Source organism: Hemiscyllium ocellatum, chromosome 31 (assembly GCF_020745735.1).
Source record: "Hemiscyllium ocellatum isolate sHemOce1 chromosome 31, sHemOce1.pat.X.cur, whole genome shotgun sequence".
Taxonomy (NCBI): domain Eukaryota; kingdom Metazoa; phylum Chordata; class Chondrichthyes; order Orectolobiformes; family Hemiscylliidae; genus Hemiscyllium; species Hemiscyllium ocellatum.
In genome coordinates this window covers 50215092-50242284 of record NC_083431.1, presented here as the reverse complement: position 1 = coordinate 50242284, position 27193 = coordinate 50215092, and the positions used below count along the sequence as shown (strand labels likewise).

Here is a 27193-nt window from a genome sequence, read left to right as displayed (position 1 = left end):
TAGGCAGAGAGCTCAGAAGATCATACACATGGTGTGAGTGGAGTGTCAACAGGCTGAATAATAAGTCTCTGCAAGTGATCAGAAGTGTCAGACAGTGTGAGGAAAGCTGAACAGCTGACTAGCAAGCGAAACGCAAGTATGTTTGGCATGTCTGCCCCAGATGGTTGCCTCATTAGTGATTTTTGTCTTTCCACGTGATGCCATGGGTAGGCTGTAGACACCAGAGATGGAAGTCATTGAGCATTTTTTTTCCTTAGTGGGAGTACCTTGTTCAGGCCTTGCTACAAATACAGATCTTCTAAGATTCTTGATCCTGTGGGTCAGTTTGTGATATTTTCCATACTCAGATGTTTATTCGTTCACTCTGGTGGTGCCATTTCAATGCATGCACTGAGTTCTTCTTAAGTAGCAGATTGTCACTGTGAATGGCAGGTCACAAAATTTACTAACTGCTTCTCGTGGCTTGTTGTTGAATCTGATTACTGGCAGCGGCAGAGCAGCCTGTCCCAGTTTTCTTAACAGTGATGGTGAGGGGGAACAGGACACAAGCACATGACAAATTATGCACAAGTCTTTGGAGCTGATCTTTTACAGATTCATCAGTACACTGAAGTTCTCAGACTAGTCATTTCAAGGTTTTTAGTCTTGAAAGTTTAGTCTTATCTCAGACCTATCAGCTATCCAATTGAATGGAGCCACGTATGTCATTACAGAAGGAAAGATTGTGAGAGACTGCAAAGTTTAGGAGGACAGCAGGTTTTCTCAAGTATCCAGCAGAAGCCTGCCCTGCACACTGTCTCAGGTGCTTTAGTAAGATTGACAAGAACAAGCTCGAATAAGGTTGCTGCTCTCTGCATTTCTCTTCAAGCTGTCATAGGAGGATTGCTTGTGCTGAAAACATATTTTGCGACTGGTTATGTTGCTAGTTGTTGTGGAGTCTTGATAGACTGACTCGGGCATCGGTCTTCCCAGTAACAGTGAGGAGTAGGATGCTCCTGCTGTTGTTGGAATCTCTTTCATGAACATGATGTTTGTATCAGGTGTACCCTGTTGGATGAAGTTTTCTCTCCAGCAGAGGTAATCGAGATCACAGTTACAGCAGTCAGTGGGGCTTTCCATACTCAAGTAACTAGGTGGTGTCCATCCTTTCTGGCTATTTTCTAGCTGCTAGGGTCTTTCTCACTTCAAGTCATAGAGATGTACAGCACAGAAACAGACCCTTCGGTCCAACCCTTCCATGCTGACCAGATATCCCAACCCAATCTAGTCCCACCTGCCAGCACCCAGCCCATATCCCTCCAAACCCTTCCTATTCATATACCATCCAAATGCCTTTTAAATGTTGAATTGTACCAGCCTCTACCGCTTCCTCCGGCAGTCATTAGGGTTCAACATCAAGTTTGTACATGGCAGGTAGCTGAAGAAGATTATCAAGCACAGGCGCAAAGTCTAGTACATAGTTTAGCGTACTGCACTACCACGGAGCCATTTGCCTGTTCCAGTCAGTGAATACTTTCTCAAATGCAAAGGAGTAAACCTGGCGATGATGCAGCCAAATGCATTATACCAAGGTTACCACTGTCATTCATATTTATTTCCATGGTTTGGTCCAATACTTGTTGGCACAGTACCGTCCATCATCTTCTCCCTCGGATAGCAGGTGATTCCACATGCTTTAAGTTTAGGAAGCAGATTGTAAACTAGATGAGCTGCACTCTGTTTCAGTGATCACAATGATTTCTGCAAGGTGTGCACCAAACTAATCTTTGTCCCTGTTTGGAGGAAAACTGAACGAAAGCTTCTGACAGATCTCAGTATCCGATTACCAAGTCAGGTTGGTGTCAGCAGCCAGATCTCAGATTGCACCATGACACCTTCTACCCTGGAAGGAGCCGCTGGGAACAGACTTCTTATAGTTACTGTTGAATTTGAATAAAAGATATCTTCAGACTAAGATTCCACTCATCTTGCTTGTGTGGAAGCATTAAGTGACGTGCTCTGAATTGCCATTAATGTTGTGTTCATAAAGTCTTGAATAAGGGATTAGCAGCCACAGACATTGCTTCGTAAATTAATTCATCTTGTGCTTTGCCAGAAGATGGCAAATGTAAAATTATGCTTCAGTGCAGGCTGTAGTTTGTGGTGTTGTGTTAGGAAAATCTGACCATTGAGCTTTCAGAACTGCCTTCGGCTCATCAACTTTCTTTGTCCAAAGCATGCTGCTCAAGGGAAAACTGTCTTTGAATTTACTGCTACGTGGTGTCATCCCCAACTCCACTTTTCACTGATCCACATATTTTGGTGACACACAAGGCAAATGCTTTTATCTTTTACAGTTGGGACCAGAAATTCATTTGCCCATTCCATTTCGGGATGCCTTTTAGATGGTCCAGTTTCACCTGACATCATTCCTGCTTCACCTTGTTGGTTGAGAAATCTTGGCTGCTGGCCATGATGCAGCTGTGTCACTGGGTCCATACCTCTGGAACATCCAGATGTTGCTGGAGGCACGAGGGGTCGCAGTAGTTGCCATTAGTTTCAAGGGCTCCTGCTCAGTTTGCAATACCCACAATATTAGATAGCACCCGTTCCCTGTAATCATTCTGCATGGACCCATTGGGTAAGCAGCTGAAGACAGATGCTGCAGGTCTACAGAGAACGGTCAGAGGAATGGGACTAGCTGAGCTGTTCTTACAGAGAGCCTGCACAGACACTGTTGGCCGAATAGCCTTCTTTGTTTCTCACGCTGTCACACACTGGCTTCACTCATCAGCTCCTAGTATCTTTCTCAGCCATTTGTTTGCATTGCCACCACAAAATATACTTCACCCTGCAATGATAATCCAAAGAGATCAAACTCAACCAGGGTGAAAAAAGCTGGCACTGCCTATCCATCTTTCCCTAGCTGCGCTGCTTCTGAAAGCAGACATCATGCAATAGCATGACAATTGATGTGTGCAGTGGGGCTTACTGCCAGAAACTTGACGATCTACATGACAGACATAGAACTTTAAAAATCAAAAGGATGACACAAAGTATTTATAATGTAAGTGCAACACTTGCAGCTTCAGATTATCCAAGCTTTAATGAATCCTCATTAATGTAACACTTGACTGCAATCACTCTGCCAGTTGATCTGCTTGGCTGTACAAGAGTATGGAAGTGGCAAATCCACTTATAACTTATCTCCAGGCATAAGTACATAATGAAGACTTAAAGTGCCTTCCCCACTACTCATTCCATTTGTATCAGAGTATGAAATGTTTTATAATGGATCCCTACAGACACTGCACAAAACATTTTACTGTACTGACAGAGTTGGGTTTGGAATAAAAATGAAAATTATACCTCCTGCTCCATCATTACGCAGTCATACTAGATTAGCTTTAATTCTCTCTTTTGAGTTCATACACACCTGGCTAACTAATGATTGGGCAATGGGAAAGATTAGGGTTTTGAGAGGGGAGTGGGTTTTTTTGTGGTTCTTCAATCCCAAATGTTTGTGCCAAAAATTCAGATCAGAGTTGAATATCAATAACAAAGTCATAATGGACTCGAAATATTGATTCACTCTCCACAAATGCTGCCAGACCTGCTGAGTTTCTCCAGCATTTTGTGTTTCAGCTACGTATAGCTCCCACAGTGGAACACATTCCGCTTTACGATATCACTTTCTAAACCTTCCAGGGCAAACAGTGCTACCATTCTGAAAGGGAACGCCAACTTAACTCAAGTCTCTGGGTGAAGGCTTACCGACTTTGAAGCAACAACACTACTCACTGGCTGATGGCACACAATCATTGGTCAAATATTCACACAAATAGTTTATATTAATTTAGATAAACTAACTAGTTTATCTAAAACCTAGAGTAACTGAACTAACCACTGGTTTCTCTGAATCACTGCTTTGTGGGATCTAATGTTCTGTCAGGAGTTGATTGAGAATCTCCTGCTTAACACCGTAACCTGTATAGTCAAATACAAAGTTTTCTGTTGTGTTTGGCAGTGGCCTGTTTGCAAAGTTTTCAATGAATGTGTTTAAAGCCATCCTGTTGGAGGGTATGGTGCGCATGCCTGGTTCTCCCTGCTGTTGAATTCTGATGGTCTGTAGTATCCAGCACGAGGGACAACTGCTGGTGTAGTGAAGATTTCAGGTACACATTGTGAGAACACAATTAGCTGTTTCTTTTAGCTATTTATAGGGAAGATGGTGGAGTGCTGATGTTACCTCACTAGTAAACCACAGATCCAGGTTTCTACTTTGGGGACAGGATTTAAAATGCATCATGGCATCTGGTGGTATTTGAATTCAAATAATAAATCTGGATTTGTAACTATGTGGTAGATTATTGTAAAAGTGGCCTTTGGGAAGGAAATTTGCCACCCTCCTCTGGCCTGGGCTACAACTGATTCCACTCCCAACAGGCCACTCAGCTCGTTGGGAGCAATTGGTAATGGGCAACACACGAGCTATGCCCAAATGTCAAACAAAAGAACAAAGATGTGGAAAACATTCAGTCTGACCAGTGGAACACTGACACCAATCCTGGGGAAAGTAAACTACACCGTCGGAATGATCTACACTCCAACTGTACTGGGATTGGTATTCTTATGAAGTAGAGCAGGTTTAAAACTAGATAGTGGGGGCAGTGTCCTAAATTTGGGAAGTTGTGGTGAACTGGGGAGGGCGAGTTGGGGAGGGGGAGGTGGGCAAGAGGAAGGAATTAATGTGAAATATGTTAACACTAACAGTAAGGAATAGAGAATACAGATCCAAGAGTGGATCAGATGAAACTAGAGCGCAAAATTTCAGGTTATCTTAATTCATATAGCGTGTGAAACAAACAATAAACTAGGAGGGCAAATCGAGATAACTATCATCCATAAATGTGAGGTACTGCATTTTGGAAAGGCAAATCACGGCAGGACTGTCTTAATGGGAAGGTCCGGGGAAATACTGCTCAACAGAGAGCTTGGAGCGCAGGTGCATAGTTCCTTGAATGTGGAGTCTTCAGGTAAATAGAATAGTGAAGGCGGCACTTGGCATGCTTGCCTTTATTGGACAGGGCATTGAGTATCAAAGTTGGCAGGTCATGTTGCAGCTGTACAGGACTTTGGTTAGGTCAGTATTAGAATATTGCTTGCAATTCTGGTCTCCTTACTCCAAGAAGGATGTGAAATGTGAAAGGATTCACAAAGGATTTTTTCTGGGTTGGAGGATCTGAGCTATAGGGAGAGGCTGAATAGAGCTGAAAATGTGTTGCTGGAAAAGCGCAGCAGGTCAGGCAGCATCCAAGGAACAGGAAATTCGACGTTTCGGGCATAAGCCCTTCCTGATGAAGGGCTAATGCCCGAAACGTCGAATTTCCTGTTCCTTGGATGCTGCCTGACCTGCTGCGCTTTTCCAGCAACACATTTTCAGCTCTGATCTCCAGCATCTGCAGACCTCACTTTCTCCTCAGAGAGGCTGAATAGACTAGGGCTATTTTCTCTGGAATTTCCGAGGCTAACGGGTGACCTTATAGAGGTTTCTAAAATCCAAAGACTTTTTCCTGGGGTGGGGAGTCCTAGAGGGCATAGGTTTAGGGCGAGAGGGGAAAGGTTTAAAACGGACTTAAGGGGCAACTTCTTCACACAGTGGCTGGTGCATGGACAGAATGAGCTGCCAGAGGTAGAGTTGGAGGCTGGTCCAACTACAACATTTAAAAGGCATCTGGATGGGTTTTTGAATAGGAAGAGTTTGGAGGGATATGGGCCAGGTGTTGGCAAGTGGGACTAGATTTATATAGGATATCTGGTCAGCATGGACAAGTTGGACCAAAAGATCTGTTTACATGTTGTTTATCTCTATGACTCTATGAAATAAACAAATAGAGTTGAAGAATTTACCCTCTGGTCACTTACAAATTAAATCATTGTTCCAACCTGTACAAAAGATGGAATAAGTGCTGTATGAGACAAAAGCAGTGGCCAGCAAAACTGAAGAGAACAACAAAGTAAACATGGGTTGCCTTCATTATTCACCTCATCACACATAGTTCTGTGATAAAGATGTACAATATTATCATGTGGGAACTTGGATTTGATTTTGGAGGAAAAAAAGGGTTTTGGTTTTCAGTTCTGTGTTGGCGATTTCTCTAAGTGAGAAAATCATTTTTGAACACTAAGTTCAAACACCATTTCCAAGAGAGCATGTGGTTGAAGCTAAATGACGAGATACGCGAAGTATAGAGATACATTTCTATCTGGAGAGTTCATTGATCAGATGTTCGCAAAGTTGATCTTTTATGATAGAAGGAAAGACAGACCAGTTTCAGTTGGAAAGAACAGCTTTATACGAGGGGTTTGTGGCAGTCTGGTCTTTCAGAGTTTGATTGGTTTTAGCAGGTTACATAGACAGGGACTTTTATAAAATCCAGTTAGGAAGTAGGAAATAGCTGGTATGTGTGTATCTCAGGCAGAAACAGTAATAGAGAGAATCACAGCTGGTGAATGCATGAAAAACACACAAAGAAAACATCTGCAACCTCATCAGTTCAGTGAGATATTAAAAAGATCTAAGATAGGAGTAATGATACTTCACTTGGGTGGAATGACTGAAAAAGATATTGCTGGGAAAAAGACTGAATTCTTTTCACTGTTAATGTTAAGACCTGTCTAAATTATATATTTTATATTACAAAATAGTGTTTTTTTTAAAATCCTACATCAATACTACTTGAAGCACTGATCATGCCCAGAACCATTTCCTTCATACAAACTCCACTAGATAGTCCATTCTGCCACTCTGTAAATAAACAATGACTCAACGAATCTAACAGCTAAAAATTAAAGTGTAGATAGGAAAGTGCACCTCAACTCACTTTGTGGCCACGCAATCACCTGAAGCACTATTTACAGATGTAAAGATCCCTGGCCTTTAGCTTTTGGGTGACAGCAGTAATCACTATCACCTCAGTCAGTGGGGCGTGAACCAGGATTCCATTCCAGTGACCTAAGCTCAAACTACTGCAGAACTGAGTGTGCGCTACATTATCAGAGGGCCAGCTTTTGGATCAGACATCAAATGGCTGCTCTGTAATTCTCTCAAGTGGATGCCAGTGCTTCTGTGAAGGTTCACAGCTGAACAAGTGCCCTGAGAACTCTCATACTTATTGGTGTGCTGATGCACTGCCTTTCAGTTTCAGAAGTCACTGCTGTTACAGACTTCAGATGTCTATGCACTAAAAAAAATTAGAGAGGCTATCCACAGAGGCGAAAGATTCCAATGACCCATTTTTTAAAAAACTTGGGGAACTCTGGCATTTGGGCTCATGTTTATCATTCAACTAAAGGCTAAAAACAAACAGCCTGGTGATTATCAGACATTTCTTTCTGTTTGACGGGTGTCTTACAGCAACGATGAGTACACTTCCAAAGTATTCAATGGGCTTTGGCACAACCTGTATTTGTGAAAGGCAGGTTCTAAATGCAAGCTTGTTCTTTTCCCTTTACACGAAACAGAGTCATAAAATCCTTACAGTGTGGAAAGAGGCTGTTCGGCCCATTAAGTCCAAGCTGACACTCTGAAGAGCATCCCACCCAAGCCCAGCACCTCACTCTATCTCTGTAACCCCTACATATTACCATGGTTAATCCACCCCCTCGACATGGCCAATCCATCTAATCTTTTGCCTATGGGAGGAAACCAGAGGAAACCCATGCAGACACGGGGAGAACACAGACAGTAGACTGAGGGTGGAACTGAACCCAGGTCCCTGGTGCTGAGAGCCAGCAGTGCTAACCACTGAGCCACTCTAGGAATGAGTCAGAGGGCTACTCTGGTGGAACAATGTGTTCAGCTTGATCTTTAGGATGTTATTTCAAGGCATTATTGGATTTGTTTTCTGTTCACAACTGAAAACAAAAACAGGAGGCAATTCATTCTGGAATATGATCAAGTAGTCTAATAAATCTGTACCTCCACTCCAATTTGCTCACTTTTTCTCCTTGTCCTTCCCCTTATAAGAACACACATTAAAAACAAGGTTATGTTTTAAAGTTTGTGTGAAGATTTGTAGCTCAGGTGGAGGTTGACATGGTTATGGATAAGTTCCCCGAGCTGGGAAGTTGATTTGCTGATGTCTCCTGCCCTGTCTCAGTGACATCTTCAGTACTTTGGAGCTTCCTGTGAAGTGCCGCTGTACTGTCTCATCTGGAATCTATTTGGTTCGGTTCCTGCTGCTTCCAGTTGTTGGCTGTAATGGCCGGTATATTGGGTCCAGGTCAACGTGCTGTTGATAGAATCTGCGGATGAGTGCCATGCTTCTCACTGGCTATAAGAGGACAAACTAAACAGAGGACAGCCAGAGAATTCCTACAAACCTGGCACTCATCCATGGATTCAATCACCAAGCATATTGACCTGAACAGCAGGATGGATAAGGATCCTTGCCTGGTTACGGAATCATTGGCAAGAAGCCACTGAGAAGGTTCTTGTGAAAATATTTTCTTTACACAGCCTTGGTTGAGGCTATGAGATGCTTTGTCAGAGTGGTTGAAACAGATGCCAGTACATCATGAAAGGGGAGAGTAAAGAAGTGAAGGAGTGAAACAAGTGGTTGCCTTTTGTGTTGTTAACTTGCGTTCCCCCCCCCCCACCCCCAAACTGCTGTATGAAAGGAAATGAGAGATGGGGAATAATAATTAACCTTGCCAGAAAGACCACTGTCTCAACAATGGATGGTTCCAAAAGTTGTCATCTCAAAAATCTCAGGAGTTGGAAACATTCTTTGGAAATACTGCAAGTCTCATGTCTCCTGTCAATTTTCTGGATCAGAATTCAGCGCGCAACCTTTTCAAGAGAAACTAAACATAAGTAAAATTAAAGTGCGTGAGATTGGAAGGAGTGAACTAGCATGAAGATAGAAATGGTTGGCAGACAGAAAACAAACAGTAAGTATAAATGGATCTTTTTCTGAGCTACCAGTGGTATCAATGCTTGGAACCCAGCTATTCTCAATATACAAATGACTTAGATGAAGGAACTAAATGTAATCCAAATTTGCAAATGACAAATCTGGGTGGGATGCTGAGTCAAGAGGGTGCAGAGATGGTTCAGTGACTTGGACAGGAGCAAGAGGGCAAATTAGGTTATCCACTTTGGAAGCAAAAACCAGAAGACAGATTACCCGAATTGTGACAGACAGGGAAAGAGAGAGGTGCAACAAAACCTGGGCTCCTTGTACACCAGTCATTGGAAAGTAAACGTGCAGGTGCAGCAGTGAACGTGGCAAAAGGTGTGTTGGCCTCAATAGCCTGAGAATTCATGTATAGGAGCAGACTTGGCTTACTGCAATGGTACAAGGAATTGGTGAGACCACACCTGGAGAATTGTGTGCAGTTTTGGCCTCCTTATCTGAGGAAGGATGTTCTGGATGCAGGGAGTACAACAAAGGTTTATCACACTGATTCCTGCGATGGTGGGACTGATGCATGTAGAGAGACTGGGCTGGTTAGAACTCTGTTCACTGGAGATTATAAGAATAAAATGGGTGGATCTCTTGGAAATGTATTAAAATCCTAACAGGATTAAACAGGCTAAACACAATGTTTCGTTACAGGAGACTGCGGAGTCTAGAACGAGGGTCACAGTTTCAGAACACAGGATAGAGGACTGAGATAAGGAGAAGTTTATTCACCCAGAATTCTCTGCCACTGAAAGCATTTGAGGCCAAAATATTGAATGCTTACAAGGAGTTAGATATCGCTCTTTGGACTGAGTAGGAGGAGAAAGTGATAACAGGGGACCGAGTGGAATGATCAACCATGATTATATTGAATGACAGAACAGGTCCAAAGGGTCGAGTGGCCTATTGCTGCTCCTAGATTCTCTTTGTGAACAACTTAAACCATCATTACACTTGGGAAAGTACCGAGAGAGAGAGTGAGAGAGAGAGAGGCTGGCACCACTGCTGACTCTAGTCAGCCTTTGGAGGTTAATCAAAACAAGACATGTAAATGTTTTCACAAGGTATCAAGCTCATGTTCCACCTTCCAATCACTGCTGGTTCAGAATATGTATGCGATATGCCAATGGATAGGTCAGCTGACCACCTCACCGAAACCCCTGGCTAAAACAACGCTAGCTTAGCAACTGAAACCTAATCATCGGCAATGCAACCCACGTATTGTACAGTGTCAGCCGAGCCACAGGTCCTGTTACCATATAACAACAACTTTGGTAGGGAACTAGATAGGCTGTTCTGATAGTAATTCATCTTTCCAGTCAGTCATTTGTGGGCAATTTACAGAGTTAAAGATTATCACAACACCCTGAGATTACAGGGCAAAATAACTAAAGGGACAAATTAACGTTAGCTCTTTTTCTAACAATCATTCCACAACAGGGCTGGTCAGAGTACCCAGGAGCCTCAGCTAATATTGCTATCAACACCACCCTTTGTCCACAATTTAACAAAGGTGTGACATACAGTATTTTTGCTGAACCTTTGTACTCCCTATACATTGAAATCAAAACCCTATTACTCAAGAGAAAGCCTCTCCCATTGAATTGCCAAGTCATTTGTTGCTGAAATCTATTTCCAGGGCCAAGCACCCAATAGACAGTTATTACCAGAAAGGAACACAGGAAGGGAGTAATCGACTAGTGTGGTACTTTGCACCCGAATCTGCAATCAAACTTTAATTACATAGCAATAGCTCTTAATACCCAAACCGGCATGTGACTGAAAGCACATGAGCACTTTGCTCAATTTCCAAAGCTTCAATCCAAAATTGTACAGGAGTGCGAGCACAAACAGTAATTAAAATTGCTAAGTGTCACAATCGATAAACATGTAGGAATGTGGAACTAAACTAGTAGGACTTCTCAATCAAAGGGAGCAAAAGATGATCATTCGAACACAGCAGTGTTGCAAATGAAAGGCATGATGTGGAGGTGTCGGTGTTGGACTGGGGTGGACAAAGTTAAAGATTACACAACACCAGGTTATAGTCCAACAGGTTTATTTGGAAACATTCACTTTGAGTGCTACTCCATCAGGCAACTAGTGGGGCAGGATCAGATGACACTGAATTTCTAAAGATCAGTGTCAAATGAAAGGGACACACTCATTATCAGTACCTCAGTTTTTGCAGATGCTAGCTGACCCCATTACATCTCTTCGGCCTTGCACTACTGCCTTGTAAACTGGCTCTTCAAACAGTAGCTACTCAGAGAACATAGGAAACCTCTTTGCTAGGAACCACCTTAAAATACTTTGTTACTGCAGTAATCTACAGCAATAGTTACTAGTCTCTTTTTACTACAAACTTGTTTGAAATAATGCAGAGGCACTTCACAAGAACACAAAAGCAAAATGCAGCAGATCCTGGAAACTGGACAAACAAACAAAAATGCTGGAAATACTCAATAGGTTAGGCAGCATCCATGAACAGAAACACAGTTAGCAAAATGTGATATCAATGCAAAGTGACAAACACAAATCATTTGCATCATTACATGATGGGAACAGTTAAATACATGTCATGAGAAGCCAAGTCAATGTTATAATGACATTCTGACCCTTTAGACTGTACTTGAAAGCAATTCACTGAGACTCCATCAATAGTGTCATTACAAATCCACAGCCATCTGGAAGGACAAGAGCAGCAGGCACATGGGAACACTCCCACTTGCAAGTTCCCCTCCGAGACACACCATCCTGTCTTAGAAATGTATCACTATTCCTTTAGGATTCTGGGTCAGAATCCTGGAATTTCCTCCCCCTCTATAGTGTGGGTTGCCCTACACCACGCGGTTCACCAAGGTAGCTCACCACCATCTGAAGGGCAATTAGGAATGGATAATAAACACTGGCCCAGCCCAACACTGACTACATGCTTTTGAGTGAACAATCACAAGAACTCAAAGCATATTAACTGCAGTGAAAGCTGGAAATACTAAACACTTACAGTAGAATTAGTGGAGAAATAGAATTTATCAATTGAATAACCTCTCATCACAAACTTCATAGATGCTGCCAGATCTAAGAATTAAGCTTTTCTGACCTTCTTTCAAATTTCTAGCACTTCTTTTATATATTGGGGAACTACACAATGTAGAAAATTGAGCACTCATTTCAACGGCAGTACAATAGGTAAGCTCACACTGGGATTCGACACATCAAAACAGTTTTCACAAGCACCTTTGGAGGCAGGTCAGGCCTTGAATATAACATGTTATTAGAGACTGGCATGATGGCTACATGACTGGCCTATCTCTAAAGATATGGAGGTGGATTAACACGCTCTGCTCTGTACAATCCTTCCTGGTATTGTTTTTTTTTGTTATTTTTCCAGGGAATGTGGGTGTCACTGGCATATATCACACACACACTAATTGCCCCGAATTAGTTGGGTTGTTGGGTCATTTCAGAGTGAGCCATGTTGCTGTGCAATTGGAATCACATGAAGCTCGATCAAGTCAGTGTGGCAGATTTCCTTCCCTAAAAGAGATGAGTGACGAGATGGGTTTTTCCAACAATCGATGGCAGTTTTATGGTCACAGCCACCTGAGACTTACTTTCATTGAATTTAAATTCCATCAGCTGCCCTCGTGGGATTTAAATCAACGTTCACAGAACCGCACCAATCAACTGAAGCAGGGGACTTAAATCAGTATTGCGTTGGAATTAGATTACATCAGCTAGCGGGTGGCGGGGGGGGTGTGTGCATGTGGGTGGGGGTAGTGGTGCGTGGGTGGGTGGGGGTGGTGGTGGTGCGTGGGTGGGGGTGGTGGTGCGTGGGTGGGGGGGGTGGTGGCGCCTGTGTGGGTGGGTGGGGGGGGTGGTGGCGCCTGTGTGGGGGGGGGGGGGGGGGTGGTGGCGCCTGTGTGTGGGTGGGGGGGGGGGGTGGCGCCTGTGTGGGGGGGGGGGGGGTGGGGAGTGTGTGACTGCGCTGAGCCCTTGTCCGCTCCCTCCCGGAGTCATCCCCCCCGGGACCCCCCCGGTGTCCCTCTCTCTCTCTCTCCTCTCTAACCCGGTGTGTCCCTCTCTCTCTCCCCCCCCCCGGTGTGTCCCCCTCTCTCTCCCCCCCCCCCCCCGGTGTGTCTCCCTCTCTCTCTCCCCCCCCCCCCCGGTGTGTCCCTCTCTCTCCCCCCCCCCCCCCGGTGTGTCCCTCTCTCTCTCTCTAACCCGGTGTGTCCCTCTCTCTCTCTCTAACCCGGTGTGTCCCTCTCTCTCTCTCTCTAACCCGGTGTGTCCCTCTCTCTCTCTCTCCCTCTCTCCCGGTGTGTCCCTCTCTCTCTCTCTCTCTCTCTCTAACCCGGTGTGTCCCTCTCTCTCTCTCCCCCCCCCCCCCCCCCCCCCCGGTGTGTCCCTCTCTCTCCCCCCCCCCCCCCCCCCGGTGTGTCCCTCTCTCTCCCCCCCCCCCCCCGGTGTGTCCCTCTCTCTCCCCCCCCCCCCCGGTGTGTCCCTCTCTCCCCCCCCCCCGGTGTGTCCCTCACCTCCTCACACTCCTCCTTGATGGCGAACCTGGTGGCGAGCAGGTCACAGAACTGCGCCATCCGGATGGTGTCCTCCCCGCGGGCCAGCCGCTCCTCCAGCCAGCGGATCAGGTGGCTGTGATGCTGCTGCACCACATTCTCACACACTTCATCCCGCACCTTGGCGGCCGCCTCCCGCAGCCGCTGCTGCTGCAGCAACATGTCAGCGCTGGGCCCGCAGCCGAGCCCGGGCCCGGGCCCGGGGCCGGGGCCGGGGCCGGGGCCTCCTCCCTCCGCCGCCGCCGCCGCCTCGGGCCCTCCGTCCGGGCCTGGCGCCGGGAAGCCGGCCTTGGCCGAGCCCCGCTCACTGTCCTGCTGCCGCTGCTGCTCCTCATCCTCCTCCTCGTCCTCGGCGCAGTCGGGCTGCCCGGCGCCCGCGCTCTCCGTGTTGCCCATGCCCGGCCTCGCCGCTGTCCCCGCTCCGCGCCGCCTTCCCTCACACACCGGCTCCCGGCTGCTCCACTACCGGGTCCGCCTCACGACACTGCCGGCTTCCGGAGCCGCTTCACGACACACCGCCGGCCTCCCCCGGCCCGCCTCACCACACACTTCCGGCTTCACCTGTTTCCCTGCACGACACTGCCGGATTCTGGGGCCGCTTCACGACACTGCCGGATTCTGGAGCACGACCTCAGCCTTGCGACCGGAAGTTACACCCACACAGCCCCAGGCTCCAGTCCAACAGGTTGATGGAGGCACTAGCTTTCAGAGCGCTGCCCCTTCATCAGGTGGGTACTGGGGCAGGATCATAGAACACAGATTTTAGAGTAAATGATCACTATGTCATGCAACTAAAACTATATGTTCAATAAACCTAAATTGTTGCTAAGTTTTTCATCTTTTAGAGTGGGTTGTTGGTTTCCATTCATTAACATGTAAATCCCAGAACTTCTTTCAAGTCACATTCTCAAGATAACTTCAGGTTTTATTTTTTTTTAAAAATGACATCTCGGCTCAGACAATGCGCTGAGATTAGAGTCTGAAAATGTGTTGCTGGTTAAAGCACAGCAGGTCAGGCAGCATCCAAGGAACAGGAAATTTGACGCTTCGGGCATAAGCCCTTCTTCAGGAATATTAGAGTCTGCCTGCGTCCCAATCTTAAGTCAGACTGGTTCTCTTTCCAAAGGAGGAATTTATAAAATGTCACATGGATTGGCTGCCTGCATGGTAGGCTAATGCAAAAACTACGGCGGTATGGCATTGAGGGTGCATTAGAGGTTTGGATTAGGAATTGGCTGGCTGGAAGGAGACAGAGGGTAGTTGTTGATGGAATAGGTTCATCTTGGAGTGCAGTTACTAGCAGTGTTCCACAAGGATCTGTTTTGGGACCATTGCTGTTTGTCATCTTTATAAATGATCTAGAGAAGGGGCTTGAAAGATGGGTGAGCAAGTTTGCGGATGACACGAAAGTCGGTGGAGTTGTGGACAGCGAAGAAGGATGTGGCAGGTTACAGCGGAATATAGATAAGTTGCAGATCTGGGCAGAAAGGTGGCAAATGGAGTTTAATGTAGCTAAGTGTGAAGTCATTCACTTTGGTAGGAGTAACAAGAAGATGGATTACTGGGCTAATGGTAGGCTACTTGGTAGTGTGGATGAGCAGAGGGATCTTGGTGTCCATGTACACAGATCTCTGAAAGTTGCCACCCAGGTAAATAGAGCTGTGAAGAAGGCATATGGTGTACTGGGCTTTATTGGTAGAGGAATTCAGTTCCAGAGTCCTGAGGTCATGTTGCAACTGTATAAGACTCTGGTGCGGCCTCGTCTGGAGTATTGTGTGCAGTTTTGGTTGCCATACTATAGGAAGGATGTGGAGGCACTGGAACGAGTGCAGAGGAGGTTTACCAGGATGTTGCCTGGTATGGTAGGAAGATCGTATGAGGAAAGGCTGAGGCACTTGGGGCTGTTCTCATTGGAGAAAAAGAAGGTTTGGGGAGATTTGATAGAGGTGTACAAGATGATTAGGGGTTTAGATAGGGTAGACACTGAGAACCTTTTTCTGTTAATGGAGTCAGCTGTTACTAGGGGACACAGTTTTAAATTAAGGGGTGGTAGGTATAGGACAGATGTTAGGGGTAGATTCTTTACTCAGCGGGTTGTGAGTTCATGGAATGCCCTGCCAGTAGCAGTGGTGGACTCTCCCTCTTTATGGTCATTTAAGCGGGCATTGGATAGGCATATGGAGGTTATTGGGCTAGTGTAGGTTAGGTAGACTTTGGTCGGCGCAACATCGAGGGCCGAAGGGCCTGTACTGCGCTGTATTTTTCTATGTTCTATGTTCTAGATTGTGCGCTTTTTGAGCAAAATAAAGTATGTCTGCAAATATAATTCTGCAAATGCAAATTCACCCCATACACTTACATATATGTGTGTGCGCATGCATGAGAGAGAGTGTGAATGTCTGCATGTCAGTGTGAGTATGCCTGAAAGAGTTTGTTTGTGTGTGTGAGGGATGGAGTATATGTCTGTGAGGGGTGTGTGTGTATGAGACAGGTTATGCATGAGTATGTAAGAGTGTGTGTTTGTGCAATGGAGTCACCTGTAGTGTGACATGAACCCAAGGTCCCAGTTGAAGCCATCCTCATGGGTACCAAACTTGGCTATCAGCCTCTGCTTGGTCACTCTGTTCTTGCATATTCCAAAGTCCACCTTGGATGATGGTCACCCGAAGATATAAGGCTGAATATCCCTGACCACTGAAGTATTCTGCAACTGGGATGCAACACCCCTGACTGGCAATTTTTATGCAGTGTGCATTCATCTGTTGTTGTAGCGTCTGCCTGGTCTCGCTATTATACCATGCCTCAGGGCATCTTTGCCTGCAGTGTATGAGAGAGACAACATTGGCCGAGTCACATGAGTGCTGCAAATGTGTTGCTGGTCAAAGCACAGCAGGTTAGGCAGCATCTCAGGAATAGAGAATTCGACGTTTCGAGCATAAGCCCTTCTCTATTCCTGAGATGCTGCCTAACCTGCTGTGCTTTGACCAGCAACACATTTGCAGCTGTGATCTCCAGCATCTGCAGACCTCATTTTTTACTCGAGTCACATGAGTACCTGCCCTGTGCATGATGGGTGGTGTCCCCATGTGTAATGGTGGTGTCCATGTCGATATTCTGACACATCTTGCAGTGGTTGCCATGACAGGGTTGTGTGATATTGTGGTTAACGTTGGCCTGATGGCTGGGCAGTCTGCTTGTGGTCTGTTTAAAGATTGGTGATTGTTTAAAGGCTTGAAGTGGAGGTGTAACAAAGGTCTTGGCGAGGTGCTTATCCTCATTGATAATGTGTTGCAGGCAGTGAAGAACATGGTGTAGTTTTTCCGCTCCTGGGAAGTACTGGTCAACAAAGGGTACCTATCAGTCGTATCCCATGTCTGTCTCCTGAAGAGGTCACCATGGTTTGTCACTGTGGCATGTCAGAACTGGCGATCGATGAATTGAGCATTGTACCATGTTCTTATGAGAGCATCCTTCAGCACCTTCAGGTGTCTGTCACATTCCTCCTCATCTGATGAGATCCTATGTATGCATAGGGTAGTCTGTAGGGGATGGCTGTTTTAATATGTTTAGGGTAGAAGCTGGAAAGTGCAGCAGCATGAGATTATCCTTGGGTTTGCAGTAGAGTGAGGTACTGAGGTGTCCATCCTTGATGGAGATGTGTGTGTCCAGAAATGAGGTAGGTACTAAAGAATGGTGCTTGGTAATTCTGATGGTGGGATTGAATGTGTTGATATCACTGTGTAGTTGTTTCAGTGACTCCTCGCTATGGGTCCTGAGGAAGAAAATGTCGTCAATGTATCTGGTGCATCATGTCAGTTGGAGGTCCTGTGCAGAAAAGAAGTCTTGTTCGAGTGAAAATGTTGGCATATTAGGGTGCAGATTTGGTCCCAATGGCTGTTCCATGTGTCCAGATGTAGAACTGGTAGTCAAATGTTGTGGTTGAGGGTGAAGTGGATGAGTTGTAGGATGGTGCTTGGAGATTGGCAGTTGTTGGTGTTGAGTACTGAGGTGGTTGGCATCGATGCCGTCATTGTGGGGGGTGCTGGTGTAGAGTGCAGAAACATCCATTGTGACGAGGGATTTTCTCGGTTCACGAACCCTAGTCCGTGGGTGCTGAGTTTCTGTAAGAAATCTGTAGTGTTGCGGCAGAAGCTGGGGGTCCCCTGTACAATCTGTTTCAAAATGCTGTCGACATAGACAGAGAGGTTTATGCCATGCCACTACACAGTCTATCTCCTTCCTGTACTCTGTTGTGTCAGCGTTTGAGATTTGACCGATAACTATGGCGTTATTGGTGGGGAATTTGCCCACCCAGTCGTGAATGTGTAATGAGTACAACAGGCAGCTGAGTACATAGCCTTGTTGGGCACTGGCATGGAGGATTATCGTGGAGGAGGTGTTTTTGTCTATTCTTATTGATTGCAGTCTGCGGGTCAAGAAGTCAAGGATCCAGTTTCAGAGCAGGGAGCTGAAATCTAGGTCTCGGAGTTTGGCAATGAGTTTGTTTGGAACTATGGTGTTGAAGGTGAAACTGTAGTCAATGGATCGGCGCCTGACGTAGGTATCCTTGTTATCCAGATGTTCCATGGTGTGGACTTGTACACTGCAGGGATTCTGTGAGGCCAGGCTGATGGTATCTACCGTGAACCTGTTGCATCAGTAGGTGAATTGCAAGGTATCAAGGCAATCTGGGAGGCAGTGGTTGATGTAGCTATGACTAACCTCTCAAAGCACTTTGTAATGATGGAGATCAGAGCCACTGGGCAATCGTCACTGAGGCACGCTGCATGAGTTTTCTTTGGTATTGGGATGATGGTGGTCTACTTGAAGCAAGTAGGGACTTGAGATCGTAGTAAGGAGAGGTTGAAGATGTCAGTGAATATTCCCGCCAGTTGATCCACACAGGATCTGAGCGTGCAACCAAGTCTTCTGTCCAGGCCAGTGGCTTTTAATGGGTTCACTCTCAAGAAGGCTGATCTAACATCTAACAGCGGTGACTGAGGGTGCAGGTGCACCCGAGGCTGATGGGATGGGTAACATCGATTCACTGCGTTTCTGTTCAAAACGAGCATCGAATGCATTGAGTTCGACGGGTCAGGAAATACAGTTGGCCGTAATTCTGCTCAGCTTTCCTTTGCGCCTTGTTATGTCGTATAAGCTTTGCCATAAACAGTGGGTGTTCATGTGGTTAGTCTGGGTGTCAAGCTTAATTTGGTATTGCCTCTTGGCATCTCTGATGGCACTGCGAAGGTCACTCCTGGATTTCCAGTATAGCCCAACTGGTAGGCCTCAGACCTAGATTTCAATACAGAGTGGATCTTCTGGTTTATCTATGGTTTCCGGTTAGGGAATGTTCAGATTAACTTCTTCGGCATGCAGTCTTACTCACGATGCCTGTAACAGTAGTGGCATACGTTGGCTGCTGAGTTCATGAATATGGACCAGTCCACCGACCTCAAGCAGTCCCGTAGATTCACAGAATTCGTGAGGTCGTTCTGTATTGTTTGTGGAGTAGAGGAGCCAATTGGCCTTCCATACTTATTTCTTATGGTCTCATGAGGTCGTCGACCCATTGTGTTGCATCACGTGGAACTAATCATTTCCACTCTCTGACTCTGTTTATATTTCCCATCAAGTAATTCCCACGTGGTCTGAGTATATTCAGGGGACCAGGGACCTGAGTTTGATCTCAATTCCACTCTCGGGCGACTGTCTACGTGGATTTTACACATTCTCCCCAAGTCTACATGGGTTTCTACCAGGTGCTCCAGTTTCCTCCCAGTATCCAAAGGTTAGATGGATTGGCCACAGGAAACGCAGGGTTACAGGGTGAGAGGTGGGATGCTCAGACAAGACACTCTTCAGACGGTCGATGTGGATTTGATGGACTGAAGGGCGTCTTCTGCAGTGCAGGGATTTTATGATTCTAATTGTTAAAGCTTCTATAAAATCAATTTCCACTACTGCGTCAGAGAGAGCATGAAAGATTGAAAAATCACAATACTGTGTGACAGGAACTTTAAAGAATGTTTAACATATCAAAACAATTTGAAACAATTCACAGGAACATTATAAAGCAAAATTTGATACAAAACCATTAGAACATATCACGAAAATCTTGGTCGAAGAGGTAGATTTTAAATGGCATCTTCAAAAGGCAAGGAGGGAATTCTGCAGATTGCCACCCAATCAGCTAAAGGCACAGTCACTGACAATGGAGCAAGTAAGTTGGGATACTCAAAAAGCTAGAATTGTTACCATTGTGGGTGTCAGAGAAGTACAGAATGGTGACAACACAGAAGCCATTCAGCTCATTTTGTTGAACAAACATGGAGACGTTGGAGTGCAGGTTCAGAGTTCCCTGAAAGTAGAGTCGCTGGTTGATAGGATAGTGAAGAAACCGTTTGGTATGCTTTCCTTTATTGGTCAGTACATTGAGTACAGGAGTTGGGAGGTCATGTTGCAGCCGTGCAGGACATTGGTGAGGCCACTCTTGGAGTACTGTGTGCAAATCTGGTCTCCCTGCTATAGGAAGGAGATTGTGAAACTTGAAAGGGTTCAGGAAAGATTTACAAGAATATTCCCAGGGTTTGAGGGAGAGGCTGAATAAGATGGGGTTGTTTTCTCTGGAGTGTTGGAGGCTGGAGGGGGTGACGTTATAGAGGTTTATAGATCATGAGGGGGATGGATAGGGTAAATAGACAGGGGGGTTTTCCCTGGGGCGGGGGAGTCCAGAACTAGAAGACATAGGTTTAAGATGACAGGGGAAAGATATAAAAGGGATTGAAGGGGCAACCTTTTCATGCAGAGGGTGCTGCGTGTGAGGAATGAGCTGTCAGAGAAAGTGGTAGAGGCTGGTACAATTACAGCATTTAAGAGGCATCTGGATGGGTATATGAATAGGAAGGTTTTAGAAGGATATGAGCACCCTAACTCTAACACTAACCCTAACTCTAAACATAACTCTAACGCTAACCCTAATTCTAACCCTAACTCTTACATTAACACTAACCCTAACTCCAACCTTAATGCCAAGCCTAAACCTAACTAATATTAACCCTAACCCTAAGCCTAACACTAACTCACAGGAATCCGATTCACGAGAGAGGAAGAAAAGGACAACCAGCTCCCATTCCTAGACGTGATGGTACCAAGAACACCAAACGGAGAATTCACCATGAAGGTATACAGAAAAGCCACACACACAGACCAAGTCCTGAACTATGAAAGCAACCACCCCAACACACACAAACGAAGTTGCATCAGGACATTATTCAAGAGGGCCTCAACACACTGCAGCACACCTGAACTACAAAAAGAGGAAGAAGAACACCTATACAAGGTATTCACCAAAAACGGATACCCGCGCAATTTCATCAACAGATGCCGCAGGGAAAGACAACGAAATGAGGACATGCCACAACCCAAAGGACTGGCCACACTCCCATACATCAGGAGCATTTCTGAACTGACAGCCAGACTGCTGCGACCACTAGGACTCATAACAGCACACAAACCAACAGTCACCCTCAGACAACAACTCACCAGGACAAAGGACACGATACCCAGCATGAGCAAAACCAACGTAGTGTACAAAATCCCATGCAAGAACTGCACAAAACACTACATAGGACAAACAGGAAGGCAGCTAACAACCCGCATCCATGAATACCAACTAGCCATGAAACGACACGACCAGCTATCCCTAGTAGCCATACACTCAGATGACAAACAACACAAATTCGATTGGGACAACACCACTATTATAGGGCAGGCCAAACAGAGAACAGCCAGGGAATTCCTAGAGGCATGGCACTCATCGACAAATTCTATCAACAGACGCATTGATCTAGACCCTATATACACCGGCCACTGCAGCGGACAGCAACTGACAACCAGAAGCGGCAGATTCAAACCAGTATAAATGCTGGAGGAATCAGCACAGAAGCGCTTCACAGGAGGCTCCCAAGCACTGAAGATGTCACCTAGACAGGGGACGAAACGTTTGCAACAAAAACTCCCAGCTCGGCAAACAGAACCACAACAACGAGCACCCGAGCTACAAATCTTCTCACAAACTTTGACCTAACTCTAACCCTAAACCTAATGCTAACTCCAACCCTAACACTAACCCTAACCCTAAACCTAACCCTAACACTAACCCTAACTCTAACCTGAATGCCAAGCCTAAACCTAACTAATATTAACCCTAACCTTAAGCCTAACACTAACTCTAACCCTAAACCTAACCCCAACTCCAACCCTAACATTAACCCTAACCCGAACCCTAAATCAAACCCTTACCCTAAACATAAACCTGACCCTAACTGTAAGTGGGAGAAAGTCAGGACTGCAGATGCTGGGGATCAGAGGTTAAAAATGTGTTGCTGGAAAAGCGCAGCAGGTCAGGCAGCGTCAAAGGAGAAGGAGAATCGACGTTTCGGGCATAAGCCCTTCTTCAGGAAGTGTCAAGTTTATCTTAGCCCGCTAGGCAAAAAATAACGTATACTATAAACCGACTGACTCCTACAACTACCTAGATTACACCTCTTCCCACTCTGCCCCCTGTAAAAACGCCATTCCATATTCTCAATTCCTTCACCTTCACCGCATCTGCTCCCAGGAGGACCAATTCCAATAACGAACAACCCAGATGGCCTCCTACATCAAAGACCGCAGTTTCCCCCCAGACGTGGTTGACGATGCCCTCCACCACATCTCCTCCACTTCCTGCTCCTCCGCCCTTGAACCCCGCCTCTCCAATCGCCACCAGGACAGAACACCACTGGTCCTCACCTACCACCCCACCAACCTCCAGATACATCGTATCATCCTTCATCATTTCCGCCACCTCCAAACGGACCCCACCACCAGGGATATATTTCCCTCCCCACCCCTATCAGCATTCCGGAAAGACCACTCCCTCCGCGACTCCCTTGTCAGGTCCACACCCCCCACCAACCCAACCTCCACTCCCGGCACCTTCCCCTGCAACCGCAGAAAATGCAAAACTTGCGCCCACACCTCCCCCTTCACTTCCCGCAAAGGTCCCAAGGGATCCTTCCATATCCATCACAAATTCACCTGCACCTCCACACACATCATTTACTGCATCCGCTGCACCCGATGTGGCCTCCTCTACATTGGGGAGACAGGCCGTCTACTTGCGGAACGTTTTAGAGAACACCTCTGGGACACCCGCATCAACCAACCCAACCGCCCTGTGGCTGAAACCTTTAACTCCCCCTCCCACTCCACCAAGGACATGCAGGTCCTTGGCCTCCTCCATCGCCAGACCATAGCAACACGACGCCTGGAGGAAGAGCGCCTCATCTTCCGCCTAGGAACCCTCCAACCAAAATGGATGAATGCAGATTTCTCCACCTTCCTCCCCCCACCTTTTCTCAGTCCCAACACTCAGACTCAGCACCGCCTTCTTGACCTGCAATCTTCTTCCTGACCTCTCCGCCCCCACTCCCTCTCCGGCCTATCACCCTCACCCTCACCTCCTTCCACCTATCACATTCCCAATGCCCCTCCACCAAGTCCCTCCTCCCTACCTTTTATCTTGGCCCTTTTGGCACACCCTCCTCATTCCTGAAGAAGGGCTTATGCTTCTCCTTGGATGCTGCCTGACCTGCTGCGCTTTTCCAGCAACACATTTTTAAGCCCTAACTCTAAGTGGTGGAGGCTGGTACAATTACAGCATTTAAGAGGCATCTGGATGGGTATATGAATAGGAAGGGTTTCGAAGGATATGGGCACCCTAACTCCAACCCTAACCCTAGCCCTAATTCTTACTCTAATATTAACTCTAAACCTAACTCTAACTCTAATCCTAACTCTAACCCTAATCCTTACACTAACACTATCTCTAACTCTAACCATAAGCCACAACCTAACTGACATTAACCCTAACCTTAAGCCAAACCCCAACTCTAACCCTAAACCTAACCCTAACTTGAACCCTCACCCTAAAGATAAACCTGACTCTCCTCTAACACTAACTCTAACCCTTATACTAACACTAACCCTCACGCTAACTGTAACCCTAACCTTAAGCCTAACCTTAACTGTACCATTAACCCTAACCTTAAGCCTAACTCTAACCCTAAACCTAACACTAACTCTAACCCAATCGCTAACCCCAACCCTAAACCTGACCCTAAGTCGAACCCTTCCCCCAAACCTAAACCTGACTCTAACTCTAACACTAACACTAACCTAATCCTAACTATAACACTTACCCTAACCCTAACCCATATTCCAACTCTACCCCAAAACTAACTCTAAACCTAACCCTAAGACTAACTCCAACTCTACTCCATCCCTAACCCTAAACCTAACTCTAACCCTAACCCGAGTGCAAAACCTATTCCTAACACTAACCTTAAACCTTATGCTAACTCTGACCCTAAGTTGAAAAATGTAGTGCTGGAAAAACATAGCAGGCCAGGCAGCATCCAAGGAGCAGGAGAATCGACGTTTTGGGCATAAACCCTTCTTCAGGAAGAAGGGCTTATGTCCGAAACATCGATTCTCCTGCTCCTCGGATGCTACCTGGGCTGCTGTGTTTTTCCAGCACTACATTTTTCAACTCCGGTCTCCAGCATCTGCAGTCCTCACTTTCTCCTAACTCTAACCCTAAGCTTAACTCGAACCCTTGCCCTATACCTAAACCTGATCCTGACTTTTTAACTCTAACTCTCACTCTAACACTAACCCTAACTCTAACTCTAAGACTAAGTCTAAAGCTAACCCTAATTCCAACCCTAACCCTAACTCTAATCTTAACCCAAGCCCATAATCCAACTCAACCCCTAATCCTAACTGTAACCAAAACTCTAGCCCTTAATCAAACCCTAACCCTAACCCTGTCTCTAACTCTCACCCTTCTTCTAACTCTCACCCTTATTCTAACCATAACTCTAAATCTAACTCTAACCACAACCTTAACACGAACCGTAACTTAACCCTAACCTTAATTCTAACCCTAACTCTAAACCTAACTGTAACAGTAACTCTAACCCTAAACCTAACCCTAACTCAAACTCTAACACTTACACTAACCCAAACCCTAACCCTAGCTCGAACCCTGATCCTAACCCAAACTTATCTTTAGCCCTAACCTTAATGACAAGCCTAACCGTAACTCTAATCCTAACCCTACCCTATAACTCTATCACTAACACTAGCAGTAACCCTAACTTTTACACTAACCCTAAACCTAACCCTAACTCTAACACTTACACTTACCCTAAACCTAACCCTAACACAAACACTTAGCCTACCTCTAACACTAACCCAAAACCTAACTCTAACACTAACGTTAAACCTAACTCTAACCCTAAACCTAACCTGAACCCTAACCTTAAACCTAACCCTAACCCCAACCATAATCCTAATCCTAACTCTAACACTAACCCTAACCCAAACTCTAGCCCTTACCCTAACCTTTACCCTAATTCTAAACCTAACCCAAACCGTAACAATAACCCTAACCTGTACTCTAACTCTAACCCTAATCCTAAATCTCATTCTAACACTAACTCTAGTCCTTACTCTAACCCTAACACTAACCCTAAACCTAACACTAATCCTAACCCGAACCCTAACACTGGCTCTAACCCTAACCCTAACAATAATCCTAACACTAACCTAACTTTAGCCCTAACCTTAACTTCAAGCCTAACTCTAACCCTAACCCTAATTCTAACTCTAACATTAACACTAACTCTAATACTAGCCCTAACCCTAACCTAACACTATCACTAACACAAGCCCTAACCCTAACTTTAACCCTAACCATAAATCTAACACTAACTCTAACACTTACCCTAACCCTAACCCTAACTCTAACACTAACCGTAACTCTAACTCTAACACCAACCCTAAACCTAACCCTACCCCTAACATGTACTCTATCCTTAACCCTAACTCTAACCCTAACCCTATATCTAAATCTCACCCTAACTCTAACTGTAGCCCTTACTCTAACACTAGCCCTAACCCGAACCTTAACTCTATTACTAACTGTAACAGAAACCTTAACCATAAACCTAACCCTAACTAACACTAACTCCAACACTTACCCTAACCTAGCTCTAACCCTAACCTTAACCCTACCAATAATCCTAACACTAACCTAACTTTAGCCCTAACCTTAAATCTAAGCCTAACTCTTAACACTAACCCGAACCCTACCCTAACTCTGTCACTAAAACTAGCCCTCAACTTAACTTTAACCCTAAACCTAACCCTAACTCTAACACGAACACTTACCCTACCTCTAACCCTAACCCTAATCCAAAACCTAACTCTAACACTGACCCTAAGCCTAACTTTAACCCTAAACCTAACCTTAACCCTAACCTCAAACCTAACCCTAACCCCAACCATAATCCTAACCCTAACTCTAACACTAGCCCTTATCCTAACCCTAACTCTACACCTTACCCAAACCATAACCCTAACTCTAACATTAACCCTAACTCTGACCCTAACCCTAACTCAAACACTAACCCTAAACCTAACACTAATCCTACCTCTAATCCTAATCCTAACCCAGGATCTAATCCTAACCCTAAACCTAACCCTCACCCTAACAACGCTAACTCTAACTCTATCCCCAACCCTAACATGAATCCTAACCCTAATCCTAACCCTATTCTTAACCTTCCTCTAACCCTAACCCTATCTTTAACACTAACCCTAACACTAACTCTAACCCTAACCCTAATTCTAACACTACCTCTAATTCTAACACTAACCATAACTCTAACGCTAATCCTAACCCTAACCCTAATCTTAACTCTCACACTAACTCTATACCTAAACCTAACTCTAATACTAACTCTAACTATAACACTTGCATTAACTCTAACCTTAACACTAAGCCTAACTCTAACCCTAACCTTAACCCTAGCTCTAACACAACCCCTAAGCCTAATTCTAACCCTAACCTTAACACTAATCTTAACCTTAACCCTAATGTTAGCCCTAACCTTAACTCTAACCCTAACTCTAACACTAACTCTAACTCTCAACCTAAGTCTAACTCTAACTCTAACACAAGTCCTAACCCTAACCTTAACCAAACCTAAACCTAAGCCTAACTCTAACACTTACACTAACCCTAACCCTAACACTAACACTAACTCTAACTCTACCTCTCAATCTAACCCTAATCCTAACCCTAATACTAAACCTAAGCCTAACTCCAACCCTAAACCTAACCGTAACCCTAATCTTGAACCTTACCCTGACTCCAACCATAATCCTAACCCTAACTCTAACACTAACCCAAACGCTAACTCTAGCCCTTAGCCTAACCCTAACCCTAACCCAAACTCTAACACTACTACAACTCTAACTCTAATCATAACTCTAACACTAACCCTAACCCCAACCCTAAAACAAACTCTAACATTTACACTGACTCTAACCCTAACACAAGCACTAACCCTTCCTCTAGCCCTAATTCTAACCCTAACCCTAACCCTTACCCTTACCTTAACACTAACCCTAACCCTAACTCTAGCCCTAACGCTAATTCTAACCCTAGCCCTAACCCAACCCCTAACGCTATCCCTAACCCTAACTCTAACCCTAATCCTAAACCTAACCCTAACTCTAACTCTAATCCAAATTCAAACCCTAACCCTAACG

At 45.4% G+C, this 27193-nt stretch overlaps 1 protein-coding gene across 3 annotated transcripts in view; it reads right to left on the bottom strand.

Annotated features, from left to right (window-relative positions):
* The window catches only part of zzef1 (zinc finger, ZZ-type with EF hand domain 1), a 240311-nt gene extending 226225 nt beyond the window's left edge, over nt 1–14086 (bottom strand). For all 3 annotated transcript variants that reach the window (XM_060848324.1, XM_060848326.1, XM_060848325.1), the window contains exon 1: nt 13487–14086. In XM_060848324.1, the coding sequence (XP_060704307.1) occupies nt 13487–13921 (435 nt within the window). In that variant the 5' untranslated portion in view covers nt 13922–14086. The remainder of the gene's footprint in view (nt 1–13486) is intronic.
* Between the last annotated feature and the right edge of the window lie 13107 nt (nt 14087–27193).